Here is a 23,668-nt window from a genome sequence, read left to right on the forward strand (position 1 = left end):
GAGAATTGAAGCCAGAGCCTTGCTCGTGTGAAGTAAGTACCCTACCACTGATTCAATCCCTATCCTTCTAAGTTAAAAAAAAAAAAAAAACTGTAGAAAATAGACAAACCATGAAACTTCCCATCATTGCCATTTTAAATGCATGGTTCATAGGCATTATGTGTGCTGCTGCTGCTGTCCAACCCTACACTTCTGAGGGCACTCTTGTTGTATGATATTTTGTTGGTGTTCTGACAAATAAAGCTTGCCTGGATAACAGAGGACAGAGCTAGGCACTAGTTAACCATAGAGGCCAGGCAGTGGTGGCTCACACCTTTAATTCCAGCACTTGGGAGAAGGAAGCAGGAAGATCAGGAGTTCAAGATGACCCTGAGCTACACAAGATTGAATCAGTCTAAGAGAGAAACAGAGCCGGGTGGTGGTGGTGGTGGTGGTGGTGGTGGTGGTAGTGGTGGTAGTGGTGGTAGTGGTGGTAGTGGTGGTAGTGGTGGTAGTGGTGGTAGTGGTGGTGGTGGTGGTAGTGGTGGTGGTATGCGCAGCCTTTAATCCCAGCATTAGGGGTGTGAAGATAGGAAGATAAGGTGGGTGGAGACACGATCTGCACTCTCCTACCCCCAATTTGGTCTGATGATCCAGAGAGGTAAGAAGTCACTAATGGCTCGAGGTAAGAAGTTTCCAGTGGTGGCTGCTCTGCTTCTCTGATCTTTCAGCTTTCACCTTAATATCTGACTCCAGGGTTTTATTGTTAAGATTAATTAGGATCACTTGTCATACTCTCTATTTGGATGTAGACTTAAGCATGTACGTTCCCCGTACATGGAATAGTAAAGATAGAAAATGTCTGACCTCTGTACTCAGCACCTAGGAATTTAATTAATTTTAATTACCTGGGGAAATGGAAGAAATTGCCCCTGACTAGGGGGAATATCCTAGCTTCTATCCTGTTTTGCAATGGGCAGGGTATTTCTTACCCAAATATCAAGCTAAAATAATGCTACAACTCCTCATAGTGTTCATCACTGTCAGGTGATATATTGGGTGTTGGAGCTAGATTGGGGTGGGGGGATGGGGAATGGAGGATGGGGGTGGGGGTAGAACATGAAAAAGGAGAATGGACAAGTTTTGCTTCTCAGGCCTTGGTTCAAGCTTCCTTCTTCAGACTCTGACTTCCATGCTCTGGATGTAATATGGGCTTCAGTAAAACCTTTTGAGACTCTGCCATTGTCTTGACCATATTGTAAGTTAAAGCAGGCCCAAAGGGCTAGTAACACAGGTGGTTAATACAGACTTGCTGTGTGGGATGAGTCACTTAAAGTTCCTGGTTGTGACCTGTGTGTTAGCATACACACCAGAAACTCATTGGTGACATCAGAGAGAAAGACCCTCTGACAGCTCCTAGAAACGTCTCCGTAGATACTAATAAAGCTCACTAGGGCTTCAAGATGGTCCCTTGCCCCTACACTCCTATGATGAACGCCTTCATGTGTTTTCCTTCCCCAGGGAGAGGCAATGAGAAATGGTGTCTTCCTGACAGGCCAGAAGAAGCCTGAGCTGCAAACACTGCACAGAGGAGTTCAGCCACCCATGGGCCTGGCTTTAGATTTTTCTAAAAATTAACCTTTTTGGTTGGCAAACAAAATTATAGGTCTTATTATGATAATTTCGTAAGCACATATCATTGTATTTTCTAATATCCTCCTGCCACACTGCCCTCTCCTGGGTCTCTTTTTCCTCTTCACAGGTCCCTGCTCTTCTCTTTGCTTTCATGTCTCTCTCTCACACACAAACACAGACATACATACACCACACACACACACACACACACACACACACACACACACACACACACACATAATATTTTTTCCTTGACTATGTTTTAAATAAATTCCTCCACAGCTTGAGTCTAGATTCCAAGTAATGGGAACTGTGCAATTCCTGAGCCCTGTGCCTTGATATTCTGAGTCTTTCTAGAGCACAATGCTCTCAAATCTGTGTGTGAGCCTCATTTTCTGGAGTGGGGACCTGGAGGTTTGCATTTCCATTGAGTCCCCAGGTGCTGCTCCTGATCCAGACACCACACATTATAAATTTTAGATACAGTCCAAGCCCAGCTTCCTACTACTCAACACCTAGATGATTTGATCTCTTGATATTGAGGATAGATGCAGCTAGCCAGTGATAATAGCTAAATAGAGCATCATTCTCCTGCTTGAAGATAGGGTGCTTAGCTAATAAGTGTGTGACCTGATGTTTTACATTAATTAGAAGCATGGCAACTGGCCCCTTTTCATTTTGAAATATTAGTTAATAGACTTGCATGAAATTTCCCCTTCCTGCAAAAGAAAAGGCCTAGCCAGGCAGTGGTGGCGCACGCCTTTAATCCTAGCACTTGGGAGGCAAAGGCAGGTGGATCTTTGTGAGTTTGAGGCCAGCCTAGGCTACAGAGTGAGTTCCAGGAAAGGCATAAAGCTACATAGAGAAACCCTGTCTTGGAAAAAAAAAAAAAAGAAAGAAAGAAAGAAAGAAAGAAAGAAAGAAAGAAAGAAAGAAAGAAAGAAAGAAAGAAAGAAAGAAAGAAAGAAAAGACCTATCCTCAGTGCCTTGAGATATATCTAGGAACTGAGAGCTGGGAGATACTTAGTAGGCACTGAGTAGCAGTCAGTGCCAGAGGGTGCACATTTGCCCATATCAGTCAATGCTGATGGGCAGCCCCTGGCATGCACTTTTCTCCCACTGGGTTTCAATTGGCCCCTTGTGGTATGGGGAGCTCTTTACCCTTCCCTCCTAGGCAGTACCTGAGTGAAGTTGTCTAGGGCTTTGTGCAAGTTGGCATGCATGCCCGTTGGGGGCTCATTGGTGATCTTAATAGAGTTTTCCAGAATGCCCTGGGGAATGATATGGCCACTGGGGGAGGGTGCAGGCTCAGCACTGATGAAGACCCTGAAGTCTGGGTGACTTTCCTCGCTGAGCTCCTCCAGCTTCTTCTCCAGGGTACCGAGCCACTTGGCCACCAGGTGGATGTTCTGTTGGGAAGGAAAGATCCCCAAGTAAACATGTGCTTACATGGATTAGCAGTAAACAATTATCAGATGTGCAGCTAGAGGGGACACCTCATCTTTCATTAGCTTCAAATTTTTGGGGGGTAATTTTTAAATTTTAGTTAAGATATAATCACATTATTTCTCCCTTCCTTTCCTTCCTTCCAATCCTTTCCATACCATCTCCCCCACTCGCTCTCAATTCATGACCTCCTTTCTATGATTATTGTTGTTACACATACATATATACATACACATACACAAATGTATAAACATATAAATACAATCTGCCGACTCTGTTTAGTGTTGCTTGTATGTACATGATTTCAAGGCTGGCCACTCGGTCCAGGGGGCTTGTCCTGGAGAAGCCTATTTCTCTCTCTCGGCAGTGGTTTGCTATCTATAGCTCCTCATCTAGGGGTGTTAGCATGACTATTGGGGTTGTCATTGTTTGGGTTTAACTTGAAGTAATTTTTTAAAAGTTGCAATAAAATAGACACAATGTAAAACCACCGCAACCACTTTTAAGTGTACAGTTATTGTTCTGGGTGGTGCTAGGGATTAATTTCAAGTCGCATGCTTGCCAGGCAAGTACTTTTTCACTTAGCTGTACCCTAGACCTGTAACATACATTTTAAAGGCTTCAGTGGACTTATGTTCACCCAGACTGCCATGTAACACATAGCCTTCAGGGACAGAAATGTCCAAAATCATGACACAGAAAGAGTTAGGGATACCAGCAATGGTGACCTCCCAGCATCACCCAATTGAACCCTGGCCTTTGATAATCATAAATCTTCTAGTATTGTGTTCTCAGACTTGACTGACTGCATGTGAATTCCCTGGAGGAGAGCTTAGCACACTGATTGCTGCCCCTTCCATAAAGCTTCTGATTCAGTCGCTGGAGTGGAGCCTGGCCATTTGTATTTCCAACAAGTTCCCAGATGATAGCACACTGTACAGGGACTGTACTTTGAGTCTAAAATCCAACTATATTTTAAGTCTGATTCTCCAATGCCTGGTGCCTGGATTATTTGAACTCTTCAGAACTGAAAGGGATGAACATTGCTGCAGTACCTGGGAGCTGGGAAGAAGCAGAATCTCGGGGCCCCACTCAGACTCACCAAATCATCACATGTTAATGGGACCCTCTAGTAAGGTGTATGCATGTTCAGGTTTGAAAGGCCCTGATACAAACTCTCTCTACTGAGCTTCCTCCTCAGCAAACCATTTTGCTAATTGCCACCAAAATGATCTCCCCAAAACACAGGGAGACACTACTGTCCAAGGCCCACGAGGGTCCCTGCTCTCATCACAGGTTTCTCTGTCTGTCTAGCTTTTGATCCTGTCTTTTGCTCCCAAACCTGACTCCTGTGTTTTATCAAGACCAGCACTGAGTTCTTCACACTGCTTTGGAGAAAGCACCTTTCCTTTAATAAGCAGGTCCTTTGGCATCGTTGCAACATTTCATTATGATGAACAGATAGAAGTTCTTCAATCAATATTTGAGCAAACAGGCTTGCAGAGCCTTAAACACACAGATCAGTACACAATACAGTACAAGGACCACAGTAATTTGGCCTCTGAATGCTGCTTTCTTTTCTATAGAAAGAGAAGGAACAGTCATGCTTGCCACACTTACTTCAGAGTTTCTGCAAAGACCCAAAGGCAATGAATTTGAAAGGGCTCTTTATACTGGAAGCTGCTGTGTGAAGGTTAGTAGCAGAGGGTGAAATGAAAGTTTGTTAAGGAATTCATTTAGAAGCACATGATTGAAGCAGAGTTCAATGGGCTTTCTGGAGAGCCAAGGTTCCTGTTAGGTGGCAATACCAATAAGCTAGCAGTGAGTGATCCTGCAGGTACCTCAGAACTCCAAGTCCCCGGCAGAACAGGACATGTTAGAGTAGGGAGGGGCTGGGAGGAAGACCCATTTCTTGTGGAAGGAACTCTGGGGAGTATTCAAGGATCCCCAGGATGTCCAGAACTTGGGAAACTCAATCCACAGCTATTACAGCCAGGAAGAGTGGAGACCTCCTGAGCCTTGGCCGGTCCCCAAGTCCTAAGAAGCCAGGTCTCCTAGGGAAGATCGCTGGCTGTTCTTGGATTGGGAGCTCAGGCAGTTTTTTCCCAGTATGTCATGGCATTATCTCAGTCACTGGAAACAGTGACCAGAACCAGAGTTTAGTGTCATAAGCTCTTGGAAGCCCTTGACTCTTGATGCTGGACTCTTCTTGAAAAGGTTATTATCTCTCAGTTTTCAAGTTTTAAAAGAGGAATGACTTCCGTGGTTTTTCCTCTTCCAGGAACTTTTTTGGGGTGGGGTGTTGGGAGAGGTTCTCACTACATAGCCCATGCTAGCCTGGAACCTGATATGTAGCCCAGGTTGGCCTCAAACTCAAGATCCTCCTACCTCTCTCACCTGACTGTTGGGGTCGCATGCGTGTGTCACCATGCTTGGTAACACCAGGTAAACATTAAAACCAGAATATCTAGGACTCTCAGGAAGATATATGTTTTGAGGGATCCTTTTCTTCTACCCCACCTTTGCAGTTCAGACTTGTCATGTCTAGTCAACACTCACAATGTTTTACTCAAGAGGAAAAGGAGAGCCTTCAGATTGCTCAATCTCATTCAGAGACAGTTTCTCTTGGAGATGCCCATCACCAGGGATGAAAGAGGGGCTTTGAGCTCAGACTCTGAGAGAGTACAGACAGTGAATCAACTTAAGATGTGGGGGTGCTGGGTAGCCAGTGGGTGCTAAGGAAGGAAACTCAGCTCCTTGTCTGAGGAACCTTGTTGGAGGCAGAACCACAGAAACAGACTCCGACTTCCATGGCAGCATGCTGGGTTCCTTTAGTCACCAGTGGCCAGGAGCAGGCCGGGCAGATGAGTCTGCCGGCCGACATGGGGATTGTACATGGAGGAAGTGGGGCCTCCAGCTGTTGGCACTGTTTCTCCTGGGATTCCCACTGCTCCCGAAAAAGGAGTTTCAGGGAATGGCAGATCTCTCAGCTGCCGGGCTCCCCATAAATAAGAGGATAATTAAGGAGAAATCAGCAGCAAGATGCGGGGGAGTAATCAGGATTGATGAAGTTCCTGGTAATGAAGTCAGGATGGGTGGATGACTGGATCTTGCAGCTATTCTTTCTCTAGTTTTCCTCATTAATTCTGTCACCCAACAGGTTTTGAAAATGCACGTTATATATTTTAATTGTATTTACCCTCACTGTTATTCTCTTGTTACCCTCTCATACCCAATAGGCTTTCTAAAAAACGATCTATTTATTTATTTATTTATTTATTTATTTATTTATTTATTCATTCATTCATTCATTCATTCATTCATTTATTTATTTATTTATTGTGGTGTGTGTGTGAGAGAGAGAGTGTGTGTGTGTGTGAGAGAGAGAGAGTGAGAGAGAGAGAGAGTGAGAGAGAGAGAAAGAGAGAGAGAGAGAGAGAGAGAGAGAGAGAGAGAGAGAGAGAGAGAGAGAGAGAGAAAGAGAGAGAGAGAGAGAGAGAGAAAATGATATATATGCATACAGGTGCCTACAGAGTCCAGAAGAGGTATCACAGCCACTTGACATAGGAGCTAGAATGGACCTCTGGTCCTTTGATCAAGCACTCTTAACCATCTCATCATCTCTCTACCCTTCCCCCAGAGGCTTTTGCTTTGCAGTTTAAGGCTGTGATCTTGATGGTAAAGGTGAATAAGAAACATCATTTTCTCTAAGGAAATTTGGTGAAGAACATGTCATAACAAATCAGTCAACACGCCAATGGAGGCCCAGATAGGATTGACTGCAGAGTGCTTTCAGAGAAAAGAATAATAAGCTGTTGTTTCTGACCCAGCCACAGTTTCTAAATGAGCTGCATGGGGGACAGGCTTCGGGAGGAGGATGGTAGCTCTTTCCTCTCCCCCTTGTTCCGTGGAATCACAGCAGTAGGTTTCCACATTTCCAGATCCCAGCATGAGCTCCCAAGGGAGAAGCTAACTTTTTGTCTTGAGGTAACTCAGAACTTATCACACAACAGAAAAAAAAGAACAGAGAGGAAAGTGCCAGGGTATTCACAGGAAGAGATCTGCCACTGAAAGTATCCAGCTGCTATGGCCTTTAATCCTATGCTAATTTCTTGAGCGCAGCACATCAGAGTGGAATCTACTTCCCTTAGTGAGTAGAACTCAGAACTGTCTGGAGACACTGGGAGGGTAGGGGTGGGGAAGAAGAATCATAGAGGATGTGAGACTGAGCAGAGTTAGAGCAGGTAGGAAGTCAAGGGGAAAATGTCACGGAGGAGCAGGTGGGTAAGAGGGTCAGAGGGCACAGGAAGCCCAGGGTCTATGGGACACAGCCTGAACAGACACAAAGGCAAGAGTGATCCAGATGTGGCGGAGGGGTTGTACCTGCAGAATAACCCAGTGACCTTTCTTGGCTGCCAGGTCCAGTGCAGCCTCAGCAACTACCTCTTGTCCTTGCCCCAGAGACACGTTGTGGAAGTTCCGATTGTTGAATGTATATCCAAGTTTCTTTCCTAAAACAAGCATGGCATTGTTAGTATCATTTTTTGAGTCTAATCATCCGTGCTGCTGTTCCTAAGAACTGTCCCCAGGTGTCATCCCTCAAACCTAGGTATACCTGGACCCAGACCCAAGCCTCATATTGTCTTTCTCCTTCATAGGAGGCTAAATCTTTCCAATGTGCAATCTCAGATAAAAGGCAACATTATCCCTGCCTCATCAGCTAACCCTCAAGAATGGTTTGGGGTTGTTGACATTCTCTTACACAGTCCCTACTCGAAGACGGGGCATTCATTGGTCCACAAAGGACTGATATAAAAAAGGTAAAGGGCAGTCATGTGGCTATGTTCCCTTCCGAATATATCTAGTCTTCTTTGGGACTTTCCAGGGAGGTGTGGGCAGAATTTAGTCAGTCCTGGCTTCCCTTCTATCAGCCTCCTCCTTTACTATCTACACTACATAGAAAGTTTTGCGTTATCCTTGCATGTAAGAAAATAAAGAGAAGAAAGAGAGAAAACAAGAACAGGGTGAATGTTTTGGTGTGAATGTTACATTGTGCTGTTAGTGTAGGAAACAAGATATAATAATAATAATAAATTATCATAGCCACACCACAGGAGCAAGACCAATGCCATGGACTTGTTCTTGAAGCCTAAAGACAATTGAACCTAAAAAATGACCTTAATATAGAGGACCTATTCTGTTTATACATTAGTTGTTAGCACAATCCAATGAAGTTTAGGAAAGGTATATGTCATTCTTTACATTAAAAGATCATAAAACTGTGTAATACCATGAAGAAATCATTGAACAATTTTTCTGGGAAGGTAAAATAGAGGAAGGAGAAGATAATTTTAAAAAGAGAAAAGAATACAAAGCTGTATGAATTTTTTTTTTACTTCCAGAAGAACTAAAATTATAGATATAATTTGATACTCGTGCAAGAAAGCTTTGAAAAGAAAACAGTTTATATTAGATAGTTCTTTTAAATACTAAAAAGTATGTGTACTTTCCTTCAACTGTCTACAAGTAGGATGATGAGTTTTTATATTGAGAAATAGTTACTATAGATTCGACTGAGATGAACCCAAGAAATACCTTTATTAAATTCGATAAATCCTAGCTGGCAAGCATTTGATGTCAGCTTTGGAACTGGGGAGATAAACAACTAATTCCAGAGCAAACACCAGGATAAAAGGTGCAGGGATTATTAGATGGCTTTCGTGATTTTTTGTTGTTGTTGTTCACAAAGGAGCCTATTTATTTCCTTTGTTCGCTGGAGAAGGATATGAGGAAAGAGGCGCTTAATAAAGATTAGTTGGAAAACGACAGACTGGAGGGGTCGTGGTGAGACAAAGCTTGGTATTGCAGAGTGAGCTCAGACCAATCTGCATCAATCCAGGCTGACAGAAAAGAAATGGATCTTGTAAGTGGTAGGAAGGGGGACAATTGATGGGGCTCTGTTTACTCCACACTCAGCTGACTATATCAGACATGAGCCTTGTGGTGTGTGAAGTGGACTTTCAGAGTCTTTTCATTCACAGCTGGGAGGCCCACAGGTACCACGTAGGTCATTAGCAAGTTTCCCATGGTATTAATATTCCATGCTCTCACCTTACTGTGTGTGACCCACTTTTCTGCTTCTGACCTGTCTACCTCCCTAGATGGCTATGTCACCTGCAAGTACTGTAGACCCCATTTATCTTCTCCTAGGGTGCTTCATCTCCCTACCATCTCTGTGAGGATCCCACAGCTCCAGCAGCCCACTCTCAAATGCCATGTACCTATGATGTTCTGAGAAAGGGGAATGTGTTTCTAGAATTCTCTTGCTACTTGCTAGAACCCCCCTCCCCTTTAATACATGTATCTTTTGGCTACTAACTTTTGTGTTCTGTGCTTTCTGCTGGCTTCCTGGTGAGACTGACTTTTATGAAGGACTTAACTTGGTCCCTGTTTCACCATTGTTATTAATGCCATTATAGATGAGTTAGCTAACATCTGCCTTCATGCCTCCTTATTTTCTTCAATGGTAGAGAACTTGCCTTGGCCCCATTGCTGCTACCCCTCCCAAGGGCTGCACCCAGGATGTTCCCATCACCGAGAACTGTTGCCATGGCTAAGCTATTATCCTTATGCAGCCTCAAGACTATCACAGCTGACTCCCAGGTTCAATCTGATTTCCTCTCTACCAATGACTCTCCTTCAATCAAATGGCCAGGTTACCGGCTCCTCCATTTTTCCCCTTATCTTCACCTTTACCACTTTGACTTAGTTTAATACGTATCTAATAATGCTGAATTTGGACCATGATCTCATAAAATCTTCAACTCCACTGTTTCCTTCTCCATCTTCATTATGGAACCTTTAGATACCTTTAGCTCTATGTGAATTCAAACATTAGTAAAAGAGAAAAGTGACAAATGCCTTTGGTGAATTGGTACTACTACAAGCTCATAGCCCTCAGCCTCAATGCTCTTGGAAAAGCTTTTCATGCATTCAGACCTCAGCCTCAATGCTCTTGGAAAAGCTTTTCATGCATTCAGATGTTAGCCATGGCATCCCTCCTCTCTGTTTTTGGGCCTCCTTTCTATTGCCAGCAAATCACTTTACCCTCCCCTCTCTAGTATGCCCCCCTCTGGCAGGAACCCCTTCAATTGGTTGCCACTGTATCTCCTCCTGTGCACATCCCCCCTTAATAGAAGAGGCACCCTCTTTCTGCTCATCAGTCTGTTCTCTAAGTATTGTCTCTTCGTATATCTTCAACTTTTCTCTCTCTTCACCCTCTCACTCCCTGGCACATGAGCACACAGTTCTCTCGCCACCAAAAAAACCAATACTGCATCCATCCTCACACTGCCCTCTGGAGGCCAGTCGTCGCCAGTCTAACTCAAGCTTCACTGCCTCTCCAAGGCAAGAGAACTGGGCGAGGAATGGGGAAGAGAGACCTAAGCAACCTATGGATAATCTGATTGCAAAGACAGTGGATGAAACCTTCGTCTCTGAACTTACCTGTGGCAGCCTCCCCCAATCTATATGAGCTTGCCATTCTGAACACACAAGAGGATGCAGAAGAAGCCAGAGGTGGGGCAGACTGCTGCTTTCTGATCACCATACAGAAGCAGCTGAACTCATTTTCTCGAAGCCAAGTACTTGGACAGAGGAGAAAGGGTCCCAACAAGACCCTGCTACAGACGTGTGAAGGACCAGAGAAGAGGCCTGTGTGAAGATGAAGATGAAGCTGGCTTTGATGGACGTGACGGGGTGCAGGGAAGGAGTGCACTGCGCCGCCTCAGAGAACAGAAGCTGCGTCTCCGTCATTATCCTGCTGTACATGCTGGTTCGCTTTTAACTTTTCAAAGTCTTCTCACATCAGAGATTTCATTCTTATCCCCACAGTCACCCAAGGGGCTAGGGAGGCATGTTAGGTGATAGAAAACAGGGGGGAAAGAGGGAATAATGTGCAAAGAAAGAGACGAGAAAAGAGAGAGGCCAAGTAAAAGTAAGGTGCTGTTAAGGGATTAATCGGAGTTTGCAAGGAGAGTCGCAATGGGGTGGGAGAGTTCATGTTCAAGAGGTTAAGAAGTACAGATCCAAGTCTCTCTTCCTCTCCCTGGTCCTCGTCCCCATCTTATTTGTCTTCCTATTTGTCCTCCTCCTCCTCTTCCCCCTCCTTCCTTCTCGTTCCTGTTCCACAGTGTTCAGGGTGGGGCATCCTGGAGGAGTCTGAGTGGCATGAAGTACCAGAAAAGTATAGACTCCTAGCCAAGGATCAGAGGCAAGCTTTGGCTGCTGAGCTGACTCATAGATCTCTTAGTATGAGGAAACATGCATTTCAGCAGAGAAGTAGATGAAGGCAAGAAAACAAGTCTTCAATCTGACTTTCGGGGTTTTAAACACCAAGTGCTCATAACTACCACAGTAAAACAAAGGAGAAAATCAATGTAAGAGTTAAGAGTATAAACCAGTTGCCTAAGGATGGGAGGGGATACTAATATTTTAAAGGTCTAAGCAGAGGAATATGATGAATCATCTGATGAGCCCCAGTTCTCATTGGGAATCCACACGGCTGACCCAAGCAGTTTCCCCAACCACCATCAGTACCGGCATATTAAGTACTGTCTCCTTGCTTTGTTTCACAGGCTCATCAGACAAACTGATTAGATTCAAGAAGTGGGAAATATGTAGGCCCAGAATCTATGTCTAAATGGGGAAATTAGAAAGTAAATCAAACCATCAAGAAGTCAGGCAGGGACGTAAGAAAAAAGAGAGGGGCACAGGTGCCTAAGTGATCTCCTGTTGATGAACAGCAATGTGCTTCGGAAGTATGCATTAAGATGACGCCAAGGGCAAGGCTGAGGCAAGGCAGCCAGAGACAGATAAACAATGTAGATCGGGCAGGGGCCAATCTGCCTGAGATGACAGGAAGCTTCAAATAACATGATGGAATAGTTGGAGGTCAATTGGCTAAGAACAAAATTGCTCATAAACAGAGTATATGAAAGCTTTCAAAGGGAGAATGGGCAATGAAAATGAGGAACTAAATTTATTCATCTGAAACCAACAAAGCCCCTGTGGATAGAAGGAAGGCAGAGTTCTGTAAACGTATGGAAGTCAGGACTACTGCAGTTATGATAAATGTCTTATGATATTCATTCATTAATTCACTTAACAAATATTTAGTGAATGCATTCTCTGTGCTAGTCACATTGTGAGACTCTGGTAAGATGAGGACCAAGATGACATGGTTTCTGACCCCAAGGTTCTTAGTGACAAGCAGGCAGGCAAACATAACATCCGGCAATGAAAGAATTATTCAATTAGAATTGTATTAAGTGCCATGACACAAATATAGAGAGCGCCATGAGACTGCATAATGGAAAAATCAAATAAGCTGATCCTTGTAGGATGAGTGTGGTGGTTTGAAGGAAAATGTCCCCCAAAGGGCCACTATTAGGAGGTGTGGCCTTGTTGGAGTAGGTGTGGCCTTGTTGGAGGAAGTGTATCACTGTTGAGGCAGGCTTTGAGGTCTCATACATGCTTAAGCCACACCCAGTGAGATAGTCCACTTCTTGTTACCTTTGGATCAAGATATAGAATTCTCCAGCACCATGTCTGCCTGCATGCTGCCATACTCCCTGTCATGATGATAATGGACTAAATTTCTGAACTGTAAGCCATCACCCTAACTCAATGTTTTTTCCTTTATAAGAGTTGCCATGGTCATGGTGCCTCTTCACAGCAATAGAAACCCTAACTAAGTTAATGAGTAAATACTGCACTGTTGAGAAGATTTCATATGAAAAGAGAGCCATTTGCTGAAATGCTTACAATATGGCCAAGGATCTAAAAGAGGGAGTCTGGAGGCAGGTAAGATTCAAATCTGGACAGAAAGGCCAGGCCCTACAGGCTACATTGATCATGTGAAGGATGTTTGACTTAACCTTTAGGATGATGGGAGACCAGGAGAACATTTTAAGGAGCAGAGTGATATTAAAGGATTTGAGATTTAGCAAGGGGACTCTGCTCATAGAGTAGCAAAGGATTTTCTGGGGAGGAAGGCAGAAATGAGTCAGGAGGTCATCTTGATAAATCCAGTGAGAGATTATGGCCATCCAGCAGAATCCAAAGAAAAATCAAGACAGTTTGATAGGGCTGGGGAAGGGCTATTTAAGATGACCTATTCCTTCTTGGTAACTAATGATGGCATTCACCAAAAGTAATAGAGTGAAGCTAGAGAAAGATGTGACCCTCCCTTGAATAGACATGCTTCGAGCTGAGCAGATGAGTGAAAAGGACCCACAGGTAGACACAGCTCATGAGAGAACGGAACACAGAGCAGATGATCCCAAAGTTCCCAGGGGATAAGAATGGGTCACCAATTGAGAAACCTACAGACAAAATCAGCTTCTAGAATACAGCAGATTCATGTAGCCAAAGTTCTAAGTAGAAATCATTTGGTACCCAGAAAAATTATCCAAGAAATCTGGGGTCAAGCAAGCATTCAAAAATGTTATTTCCTAGGATTCTTTCCTGATGATGTGTGCCAGCAAAATGAAGATGGGAAATAAGAAATAAGTAGTATTAAAATATATATAATTAAGGTAGAATGTCAAGAAAATAAACCCAGGGATATCAGCTTCCTAGAAAGCTAAAATAGAATTCATTCATATTGTAAGAAGATGCTAATGACTCTAGTAAGAATGCCTTCTAGAGTAAAAAGAGAATGCCTTTCAATGCATAGAATGAGCATGAAACCAGTGATAATTATAAATGATATTTATTTCTTTTCTCAAGGGAATTTGCAACTCCAGGAAAAACTGGAAGCTCTCAAAGAAAAATCTCCATTTACATACGAAACAAAGTGGAACTTCACATGGGTTTAAACACCTGTAAAATATTCCTTCTGAGGATATCTAGAGATCATAACATTGAACCAAAAACCAGAGAATATGAGTGTGCTGGCTAGTTTTTAAGTCAACGTAACACAGGCTTCAGTCATTTTGGAAGATGGAACCTCAGTTGAGGAAATGCCCCCATCAGATTGCCTATGGAGAAGTCTGTGGTGCATATTCCTGATTGATGATAGATGTGAGTGAGCATTCCACAGGGGGTAATGTCACCACCCTGGGTGGTCCTGGTATAAGAAAGCAGGCTGAGCAAGGCATGTGGAATAAGCCAGTAAGCAGCACTCCTCCATGGCCTCTGCTTCAGCTCCTGTCTCCAGGTATCCTGCCCTTTTGGACTACCTTTGATGATCAACTGTGACATGGAAGAGTAAGCAAAATAAACCTTTTCCTACCAAAGTTGCTTTTGATTATGGTGTTCCAACACAGGAATAGAAACCCTAATTAAGTCAGTGGGCCAGTGAGATGGCTTCGACTCCACCCACTCCATGAAGTTGTCCTTGATGTCTACATTTGCCAGAGGCCAATATGTCCACTCCCCAGCACCATGTGCATGTGTCTCACTGTTTGTCTCAGAGGAGGACTTTTCTATTAACTATAGGATAGGGCTATTTATAATTTTCAAGTTTAAATGTGAACACAATAGATCGGGCATGTATAGAATTGATGATAGGAACAGAGGAAAATGACCATACACTTGGCCTTGATTATGGAAAAAGAAAATCACAGCTTCACAGTTGAAAAAAATGGAAGCCTTAGCTTGTATAGAGGGAAGTCAAAAAGAATTATCTAGGGTTTGTGGAGCAAAATATTTCTTTGGGGCTGAGGAGATGGCTTAGTTGGTTAAATGTTTGCCATGCAAGCTTGAGGACCTGAGTTCAATTCCTAGAGCCTACATAAACATGTTTGTAATCCTACTGCTGATAAGGCAGAGATGGTTTGATTCCTGGGGCCCACTGGCCAGCCAGCCTAGCATATTTGGTGAACTTCAGGCCAATGACAGACTATATTAGTCTTTTTTTTTTCTTTTTCTGTTGCTGGGATAAGACACCATGACCACAGCAACTTATCAAAGAATGAGTTTAATTGGGCTGACAGATCTAGAGGGTTAGAGTCCATGATAATGGAATGAAGTCATGGTAGCCTCTGAGGACTCATATCTTGGTTCACAAACAGGAGGTAGAGAGCACACTAAGAATGGCAGAGTACATAAGGAATGGCACAAGTCTTTTAAAACTCCAAAGCTCTCTCCCAGTGTCACACCTCCTCCAACTAGGCCTCACCTCCTAATCCTTCTCAAACAGTCCTACCAACTGGGGACCAAGTATTCAGACACATGAGCCTGTAGGGGCCATTCTCATTCAACACAGAGATCCTGTCTTAAAAAAAAAAAACAAGATGGATGGCTCATGAGAAATGACATCTGAGGTTGACCTCTGACCTGCACACACACATGCACTCACATGGACACATACCTTCACACACACACACACACACCTAAGTTTTAGACTAGTTAATATATATATATATATATATATATATATATATATATATATATATATATATGCCATGGAGGAACTGAACATTTTAATACAGATATCATTAGAGAAATGTTTATTTACCAACAAATTACAGGACTTTGATGACATGACCAAGGGACTGAAAGAAACAAAGTACTGAAACTTACTCAGTGAGAAAATTGAAACTTAGACTAGACATAAAATGGCAAGGAGACTGAACTTTTAATTTTAGAACTTCCTGTCTAGAAAAGCTCAAGCTCAATGGCTTCCTCACTGGGTTCTCCCAAATATTAATAGACATGGAAGCCAGGTCCCATCATTTGGGTATTTCCCCAGGGTCTAAGTGACTGGAGGCCTGGTATCCAGAGTGGCATTATTGGGAGGTGCTGTGGAACTTTTAAGAGGTGGGACATAGTGAGAGGTCCTTGGGTCATTGAGTGGTCCACCCTTGAGCTCTCTGAGAAGACTGTCATACCTCCAGTAAGCCTGGCCTCTCCTTTCTTTTTCGATGCCTGCATCTGTGATTCTCCCCCGACTCCCCGCCCCCATTTATAATCCAGGACTCCATCATGGGCTTTCACCAGAGCCTACACTGTTCTGTTTGGACTTTCCACCTCAAAGATGAGTACACCTCTTTTTCTTAATGATGTTAGCTGCCTCAAGTATTTTGTTGTGATGATGAAAATGTGATGAATCCACTAATCCTTCACAAAATCTTCACACACACACACACACACACACACACACACACACACACACACACACCCCAAAACAAGAGGAGGGAATACTTCCAAATTTAGTCAAATAAATAGATTCCTAGAATTATTCTGTAACTAAAACGAGACAAAGTTTAAGGAAAAGGTAGGCCAATATCCTTGATGAAGATACTCACCAATATCCTTTATCAAAATACTGGCAAACTGAATCTAGTAACGTAGAGAATGAATTAAATAGTGGGATCATTTTGAGATCCTTAGAAGGCAAGGTTGGTTTAATTAAACAAACAATCAATGTAACATGTTGTATTCGTACACTGAAGAAAAATAACCTGCATTATCACCTCACTAGAAGAAGATCAAACATTTGACAAAATCTAACATGTTTTCACAATTAAAGAAAAACTGTAACAAGTAAGAAATAAACAGCTTCCTGGGTATGATGAAAGATGTCTACAAAAGACTCACAGCTATCATAATCAATGGGGAAGGTTGAAAGTCTTCCTTCTCCTAAGACCAGGAACAAGATAAAGATACCCAAATTAGCCACTTTTATTCAACATCACACTGAAATTCTTATCAGGGCAATCAGGAAAGAAAAAAAGTAGAAAACATTTAGACTGTAAAAGATATTATCTCTACTTGTAGAGGACAAAGTCTTATATTTAGAAAATTGTGTGTATATGTATGTATGTATGTGTATGTATATGTGTATATGCGTGTATGTATGTATGTATATATGTGTATATGTATTTGTACATATGTGTGTATATGTATATATATGTATGTGTGTGTTACATGTATATATTATGTGTGTATGTGTATATGTGTGTTGGTGTGTGTATGTGTGTATGTGTGTATGTGTGCATGTGTAGGAAATCTAGTATCTAGAAAACCTTAAGCATCTCTGTCATAAGAACGCAAGACCCAACTGACAAGTTTAGTAACTTTTCTAACAAAAATTTATATATAAAATTTTACCACCAATGAAATTGAAATTAAGAAAATGAATTTATATACAATATAATGAACATAAATGAAAGATGTGTACTCTACAAACTGTGCAATACTGTTCAAAAAGGAACAAAATTTTAAAAATTACATGGAAAGACAGTCCATGTTCATGTGTTAGAGCACCTCATATTGTTAAGTTAGCCACATGTCCTCAGTTGACTTACATGGTAATCACAGAAATCCCTACTGAAATCTGAATGGACTTCTCTTTAGTTTTTACAGAACTTGACAAGCTAATTTTAAAAGTTGTGTGGAAATACAACAGAGTACAAGGACCTAAAACAATCTTAAAGAAAAATGTTGGCAGACTCATTTCCTGACTTAAAATTTTACCATACAGCTCTAATGTCAGTATTGCAGTTGGCATACAGAGATCATACATAGATCAACAAAATAGACTAATAGTCCCCAAACAAGCACTTATACTTACGATCAATTAAAAAAATACTTATTGTTATCTTTATTTATGTGTATGCATCTGTGTGAGTGTATGCTAGTGTGGTGCCTGTGGAGGCCAGAATAGGGCATCACATTTCCTGGACCTAGGATTCCAGGTGTTTGTGAATCATTTGATGTAGGTGCTGGGAACTGAACTCAGGTCCTCTGCAAAAGCAGCAAGTACTCTTAACTGCTGACCTGACCCACTTTTCCTGCTCCAGGCAAACTTCACTTGACAGGGGTTCCCAGGAAATTTAATCTTTCCAAAAACTGATTCTGAGACAAGGTATCTACAGACCAAAGGACAAAATTGGATGGCCTATTCATACTATATACAACATGAATCACAGGTCTACACAGAATGGCTAAAAAGAAATCCAATCTTCTCTCTGGTTCATGATGCTGTCTGTGGCTTTGCTTTAGCAATAAGGCTGACTTCTGTCTGGCCTGCAAAGGTAGAGTTTTGCACAGTGAATCTTGAATGTAGAAAAGAGGAAGCAATAGTACTGAAGAATGGAAGGCCATGGATTATTGCAGCCTTGCCTCCAAAGCAAGCTTTGCTTACCGTGGTTTTCCACATCCTTCAGTGGGTCCACCCCCGGAGACAGGATGAAAAACATGGGAGTGGCTGGTCCTGACTCTTCAAAAGAGGCTACAAAATCGAGTGCTCTTCCCATTATGTATTTGCTTCCTAACTTCTCCTCAACAAAGTCTCTGTAGGAGGAGATAAGCACGTGTGTCATAACATTTGAGAAACACAGGCTTCTAGAAAGGAAAAGACATGTTCAAGCTCATGGGGTTGACAGTTAAAGAGTTAGGACTGGCTCCAACTTCACAACTTGTCAACACTTACTGTTTGTACTGCTAGTTCCAAGCCACGCATCTAGATCTGGGCTCCTGACAGCTCTCTACCCAGACCAGTGCTGCCTCCCTCTGTAGACCTGGTCTCTTCTCACATCATCTCACCCTTTTGGAGACAGTTAGGACCAATGTCTTTGAATGACTATGGGCAGCTAAATCTAACCTACTCTATATCCCTGCAATGTGCCAACACATCCGACATTTAAGGTCCCACAGGACTCTAACACTCTATTCTTCACTGGTCTTTCTTCCACTCCTGCCCACCATGTTCTTTTCCAGAGTGTCCCATTTTGTGTGAAACAAATCCTTCCAGCTTACTAGATGTCTGGACAGACTCCTGACATTTGTGGATCCTTCCACTATTCCCCAAGATATAGCTTCTCTTGTATCCCTCTCAGTTGGGCTTGCACTAGATGGATCTCAGTGTGGGCAGTGGCCACATAATGTTCACTGTCTAATAGTTATCTTCACGTCAACACCTTTCCACTTGTGTGGCTCCACTGAGACTCACTTCTCCGGGCTGTATCACCACTAGCCATGCACACCAGTACCATCTATTATTCCATTTGGTACTTTTCCCATTCACTCAACACTTGGGTTCTTGGCTCATGAACTTTCCTCCAGCCTGAGTGACATCAATATCTGTGTGGACAGACCTCAAACCAATTGATTTTCATCCCCTACCCCCTCCTCTACCCAGTTCATGGCAATCCTTCAATGTATGTCATTACTTGGGAATTTTTTGTAAGTCTGAAACAGCTAATTCTCAGTCCAAAAATTTTCAATCCTTACAGTTATTGATACTATATCTTTATCTCAACAAGCCTTTGCCTGAATGAGTGCCATGAAAGTGCAGGAATTTCAATTTCTTGGCCCCTCTGATGATTTCCCATCAGCCAATTCTTCTTCTCACTTCTTCCCTATCTAGCATAGATGCTGTGTCTTATAATTCCTTTCCTTAAAAAGTAATGCCCTTAGGTATAATAAATTTACCAAGTTGTGCACCCTTCTTGACAGTCCAGTATTAGAATATTTTCATTGCACCAGGGAGAACTTTTACATTCAGATACTTTCCAAGTGGTTGCTAAGCTGCTTTCTGCCTCTGTAGATTCCATGGCCTTTGACTTCTAATCATATCCCAACCTGCCTTTCCAAACTCTTATTTCACTGCTTTGAAGTTAATGGAACTTTAGCCTAGGAGCCTTGTACCTCTGACTCTTACATCTACGGGGGAAAAACATCCAATGGGGATATCTGGCACCACTACAAGTGTAGCTTTGGGATTTTTTTTTTGCATTTCCCTGGCCATACTTCTGTCTTATTTCTTCTTGGCTTTCTTCCATCCCTCCATCATTTGCTCCCCCCTCTCCTGTTCTTTCTCTCTTTTGAGACAGGGTCTCCTATATCCCAGGCTGGCCTGAAACTTGCTATGAAGCCAAGGATGACCTTGAACTTCTGATGATCCTCCTGCCTCTACCTCCTGAGTGCTGGGATTAGAGGCTTGTGCCACCATACCCAGTTTATGTGGCACTGGGGATCTAGCTGTGGGCTGCACGCATGCTAGGCAAACATTATGCCAGTTGAGCTATATCTCTATCCCCTTCTTTCTCATTTTCACAGATTCTTGTTCTTTTTTTGCATATGTGTGTATGGATGCATGCTCACATACATGTGGGTGCATGCATAGGTATGAGAGCACATGCATATGTGTGCATGTCCTTGTGGAGGGCCAAAGTTGACATTAAACAGCTTCTTCAATTGCTCCTCATCTTACATACTGAGACGGGGTCTCTCACTGATACCCAGACCTCACTGATTCTGACTAGCTGGCTTTGGCTTGCTCTAGGGAATCCCTGTCTGCGCCCATTCACCGGGCCTATAGGAAGGCTGTCACACCCATCCAGCGTGTGTGTGGGTTCTGAGGTTCCAGAGTCTGGTCCTCACACTTGCCTGGTATGCATTACCATCTCTCTAGCCACAGACCTCTTTTCAAGCCTTCTCCATTCTCTGATTTTAACTCCATGTAGCTGATTATCCTACTTGTCAAAGAAGTTAGAAGTCAAATATCCTTATTGATTCTTTGCCATCTATTTATCAAAGGATATAACCACCTCACTCTCTGTTTCTGTGATGCTAAAAGTAGACTCTCCACATGCTTTCTGGATCCCTCCATCTTTCTTCATATTATTGGTGATTGGCATCTTTTTCAATGCTGAGACTGATGAGTATCTCCCTTCCCCCAAACTTTCTATTAAGACATCAAGACAACCAATGGCATACCTAAAACAGATGCCATACCCAAGTCAACTGGTCTCATGGGTTTAGTCTTGGTACAAAGGTGCTCATTATTATATGAACATGGCCTTGAAGTTCGGCTATGCCAGCCTGGTCTTCCTAAGATTGCCCTGTACACATGCCTTCCCAGAGCCTGTGGCCTGCCCCCTACCGCATGGCATAGGTCATCCGGTCAGGCCTCATGACCCTCATCATGCAGAGGCGCTGCAGGGCTGACTTGTTCTTCCAGTCCTGGGGGAACTTCTCCTTCTCGGGACACTCGGACTCCACAAACTTTTTCCAGCTTTTGGCGGAGCCTTCGATGTCTCGATCCAGATTGCAGAATTCTTCCATTGATGAAAGGGCCTAGGGGATGTCAGAGAATCTTATTCTAAAATGCAGTTTCTCTAGACAGCTGTGCATTGGGGGCAGAGGGCTGAGAGACAAGAGGCATTCTTTGCACAAACAGGTCTCATCCATAGTCTGGTCTGGAGTCTTGGTTCTCCCTCTAGAAAAAGTCAAGGAAGAGGAAGACAATACGCAAGCTCATCCATAACACACTGCCTGCCAATACCATACAGCGGTTGCAAATAAAATGTTTGTGACTGGGCCACACCCAGCAGCACACTGTTCCATGGGAAATGGGTCAAAGTAGGTGCTGCAGTTTTTGAGGTCCCAGAGCCCCGACACCTAAGCCAGAGAGGCTTCCTTACATTTTCACACTCACTGTACCACCACACTCTGTCCATCCATCTCCCAAATGTCTCTAGAATGTCAATGCAGCATTTCCACGGACTGCTTGGTCCATAAGCATCAACTTCAAATACAGAACACAGGAACCACACATCTTCATTTCACGCCCCTTTCCGAGGTGTCGTTCTCCACCCCATCCCATTTGAACTTTCCTGCATCAACCTCGGGGGTGTGTCTGACTCTACCAACTCAATTCAGGTTCTGTTCTCTTCTCTAGCAACTTTGGCACCTTCCTTTTCTAGTGCCGGTCATGCCTCTTATATCTGAAGGCTCTACAAAGTCCCGTTCAAAGTCAGCAGACACAGCACGTCCTCTTGTAGATTAGAGCAGGATGTCCTTGTACCATTTTTATAGCGCACTTACAGCTGTTCACAGAGCTGAACTTGCCACTCAAGAATCGCTCAACTTGTAGCTGTCTGATTCCCGATAGCATGCATCTTATTCCTTCTTCCTCCTCCTATTTGGGAAGGCTAGGAAGTAAGTCAGGGCACTCCTTCCTCTGAAGCTGAAGGGAACCTGTATCGTGTGTCCTCTGTCCATGCACAGGCACCTCTACCCTGGCCCATTCATAGCTCCTACCACCCCAATGCTGTCTTCATTCCTGGATTGCTAGCCTTTTTTTGCACTATTTGGAAGCTCCCTTTTTCCTTCCAGAAGACTTCATTCTGACAGTAGTATAAAGTACTTTGATCATATTTATCTCCTTCCCCCAACTTCTTCCAGATCCACCCCCACCTTTCTACCTATCCTGTAGGGTAAAAAGGCCAGCCAAAGACACACACCCTGGCTCTGCACTCCCCCTACTCCCGACCAACTGAGCAAGAAACCAACCAATCCCTGAGCAGGAAAATCAACCATCTCTGAGCTTGTCCAAGCTCAGGGATTGAAATCCAACTAATTGCCACCCTGAAAATCTTCACCCTAGAAACATTCTGCCTTAAGAAGCTCTATACAAGCCTACTAGCCCTGTCCCTGTTCAGTTGGGAGCTGCCCTTTTCCACTCTGGCAGAGGCAGCCACTCTCCTGGATTCCTCCCTCCAAATAAATAAATCTCCCGAATGAGTTTTGGGTGAAGATCTTCTTTCACCTGAGTAGAGTGGAGCAGAGAAGCAATGGACATCTCTGCTGGGAAACTCCCCTTAGTGGAGGGAGCAGAGAAGTAACAATTTTTATGGAGCAGGAGCAAACTGCTACATTTCTGAGGAGGTTTCCCCACTAGCAGAGTGAAGCCCAGAAGTAAAAATTTTCACCAGAGCAGAGAAGCAAGGGACATCTCTGCTGGGAAATTCTCCTAGCAGAGTGGAACAGAGCTTAGTCGTAAGGGCTCTCTCTGAGAGGAGCAGGATTGCTACATTCCTTTGGGGAAACCATCCCCTACTGGAACACAGATACAGGTATAGCCTGGCTCCCTACAGTCAGGATACCTTTCTCTTCAGAGCTTTAGGTACCCAGGATACCTTCCCTTCACAGCTACAGGTATAGCCTGACGCCTGACAGTCAGGATACCTTCCCCTTCAGAGTTGTAACACTTGCACAACAAACTTTATTTTATCTCTCTCTCTTTCTCTCTCTCTACCCCCAAATTGAGTCCAAGTTGTGTTTCCCATATACTCTTGGGTATAGTGCCTCTCCTGGAGTGTGGCAGACCTACCACAAGTCACCCTCCTAAAGAAAATTGAATCTTCCTCTCCCAGCACCTATCAAAAGCCAATAGACCTACAGGTAGGGAACTAACTCCCACCTCTCTCCCTCCATGCTGGGGTTTTGTCTGGTTAAGCTGACATGGGTCTTGTGCATGTGCTCACAGTCACTATGAGATACATGCAACTGCCCTGTTGGGTCCAGAAAATAAATATTGTCTACTTGCAGTTATCCACCGTCTCCTCTGGCTCTTGAGATCTTTCCATCCTTTCTTCTGCAAAGATCCCTGACACTCTAGGTAAGGGATGTAATATAGATGGTCCATTTCACGGCATGCAAAGGGTAGTAAATCCTATTATACTGTCTTAATATGTCTATGGTATCATCAGTCTTGATAATGAAAATTTGGGTGGGTATTATAGCTTAAACATAACTTTTGTTTTGAAACCTTAACCCCCAGCTTGTGGCATCATTTTGGAAACTTGGGGGT

The 23,668-nt window shown here is 43.3% G+C and overlaps 1 protein-coding gene across 2 annotated transcripts in view; it reads right to left on the bottom strand.

Annotated features, from left to right (window-relative positions):
* The window catches only part of Dnah9 (dynein axonemal heavy chain 9), a 356,165-nt gene that overhangs the window by 21,019 nt on the left and 311,478 nt on the right, over window positions 1-23,668 (bottom strand). For both annotated transcript variants that reach the window (XM_006973518.4, XM_076542621.1), the window contains 4 exons: window positions 20,957-21,150; window positions 18,215-18,363; window positions 7,444-7,571; window positions 2,796-3,023 (listed from right to left, as the gene is read on the bottom strand). In XM_006973518.4, the coding sequence (XP_006973580.1) occupies window positions 2,796-3,023; window positions 7,444-7,571; window positions 18,215-18,363; window positions 20,957-21,150 (699 nt within the window). The remainder of the gene's footprint in view (window positions 1-2,795; window positions 3,024-7,443; window positions 7,572-18,214; window positions 18,364-20,956; window positions 21,151-23,668) is intronic.

The sequence above is a fragment of the Peromyscus maniculatus genome, chromosome 8 (assembly GCF_049852395.1).
Source record: "Peromyscus maniculatus bairdii isolate BWxNUB_F1_BW_parent chromosome 8, HU_Pman_BW_mat_3.1, whole genome shotgun sequence".
Taxonomy (NCBI): Eukaryota; Metazoa; Chordata; class Mammalia; order Rodentia; family Cricetidae; genus Peromyscus; species Peromyscus maniculatus.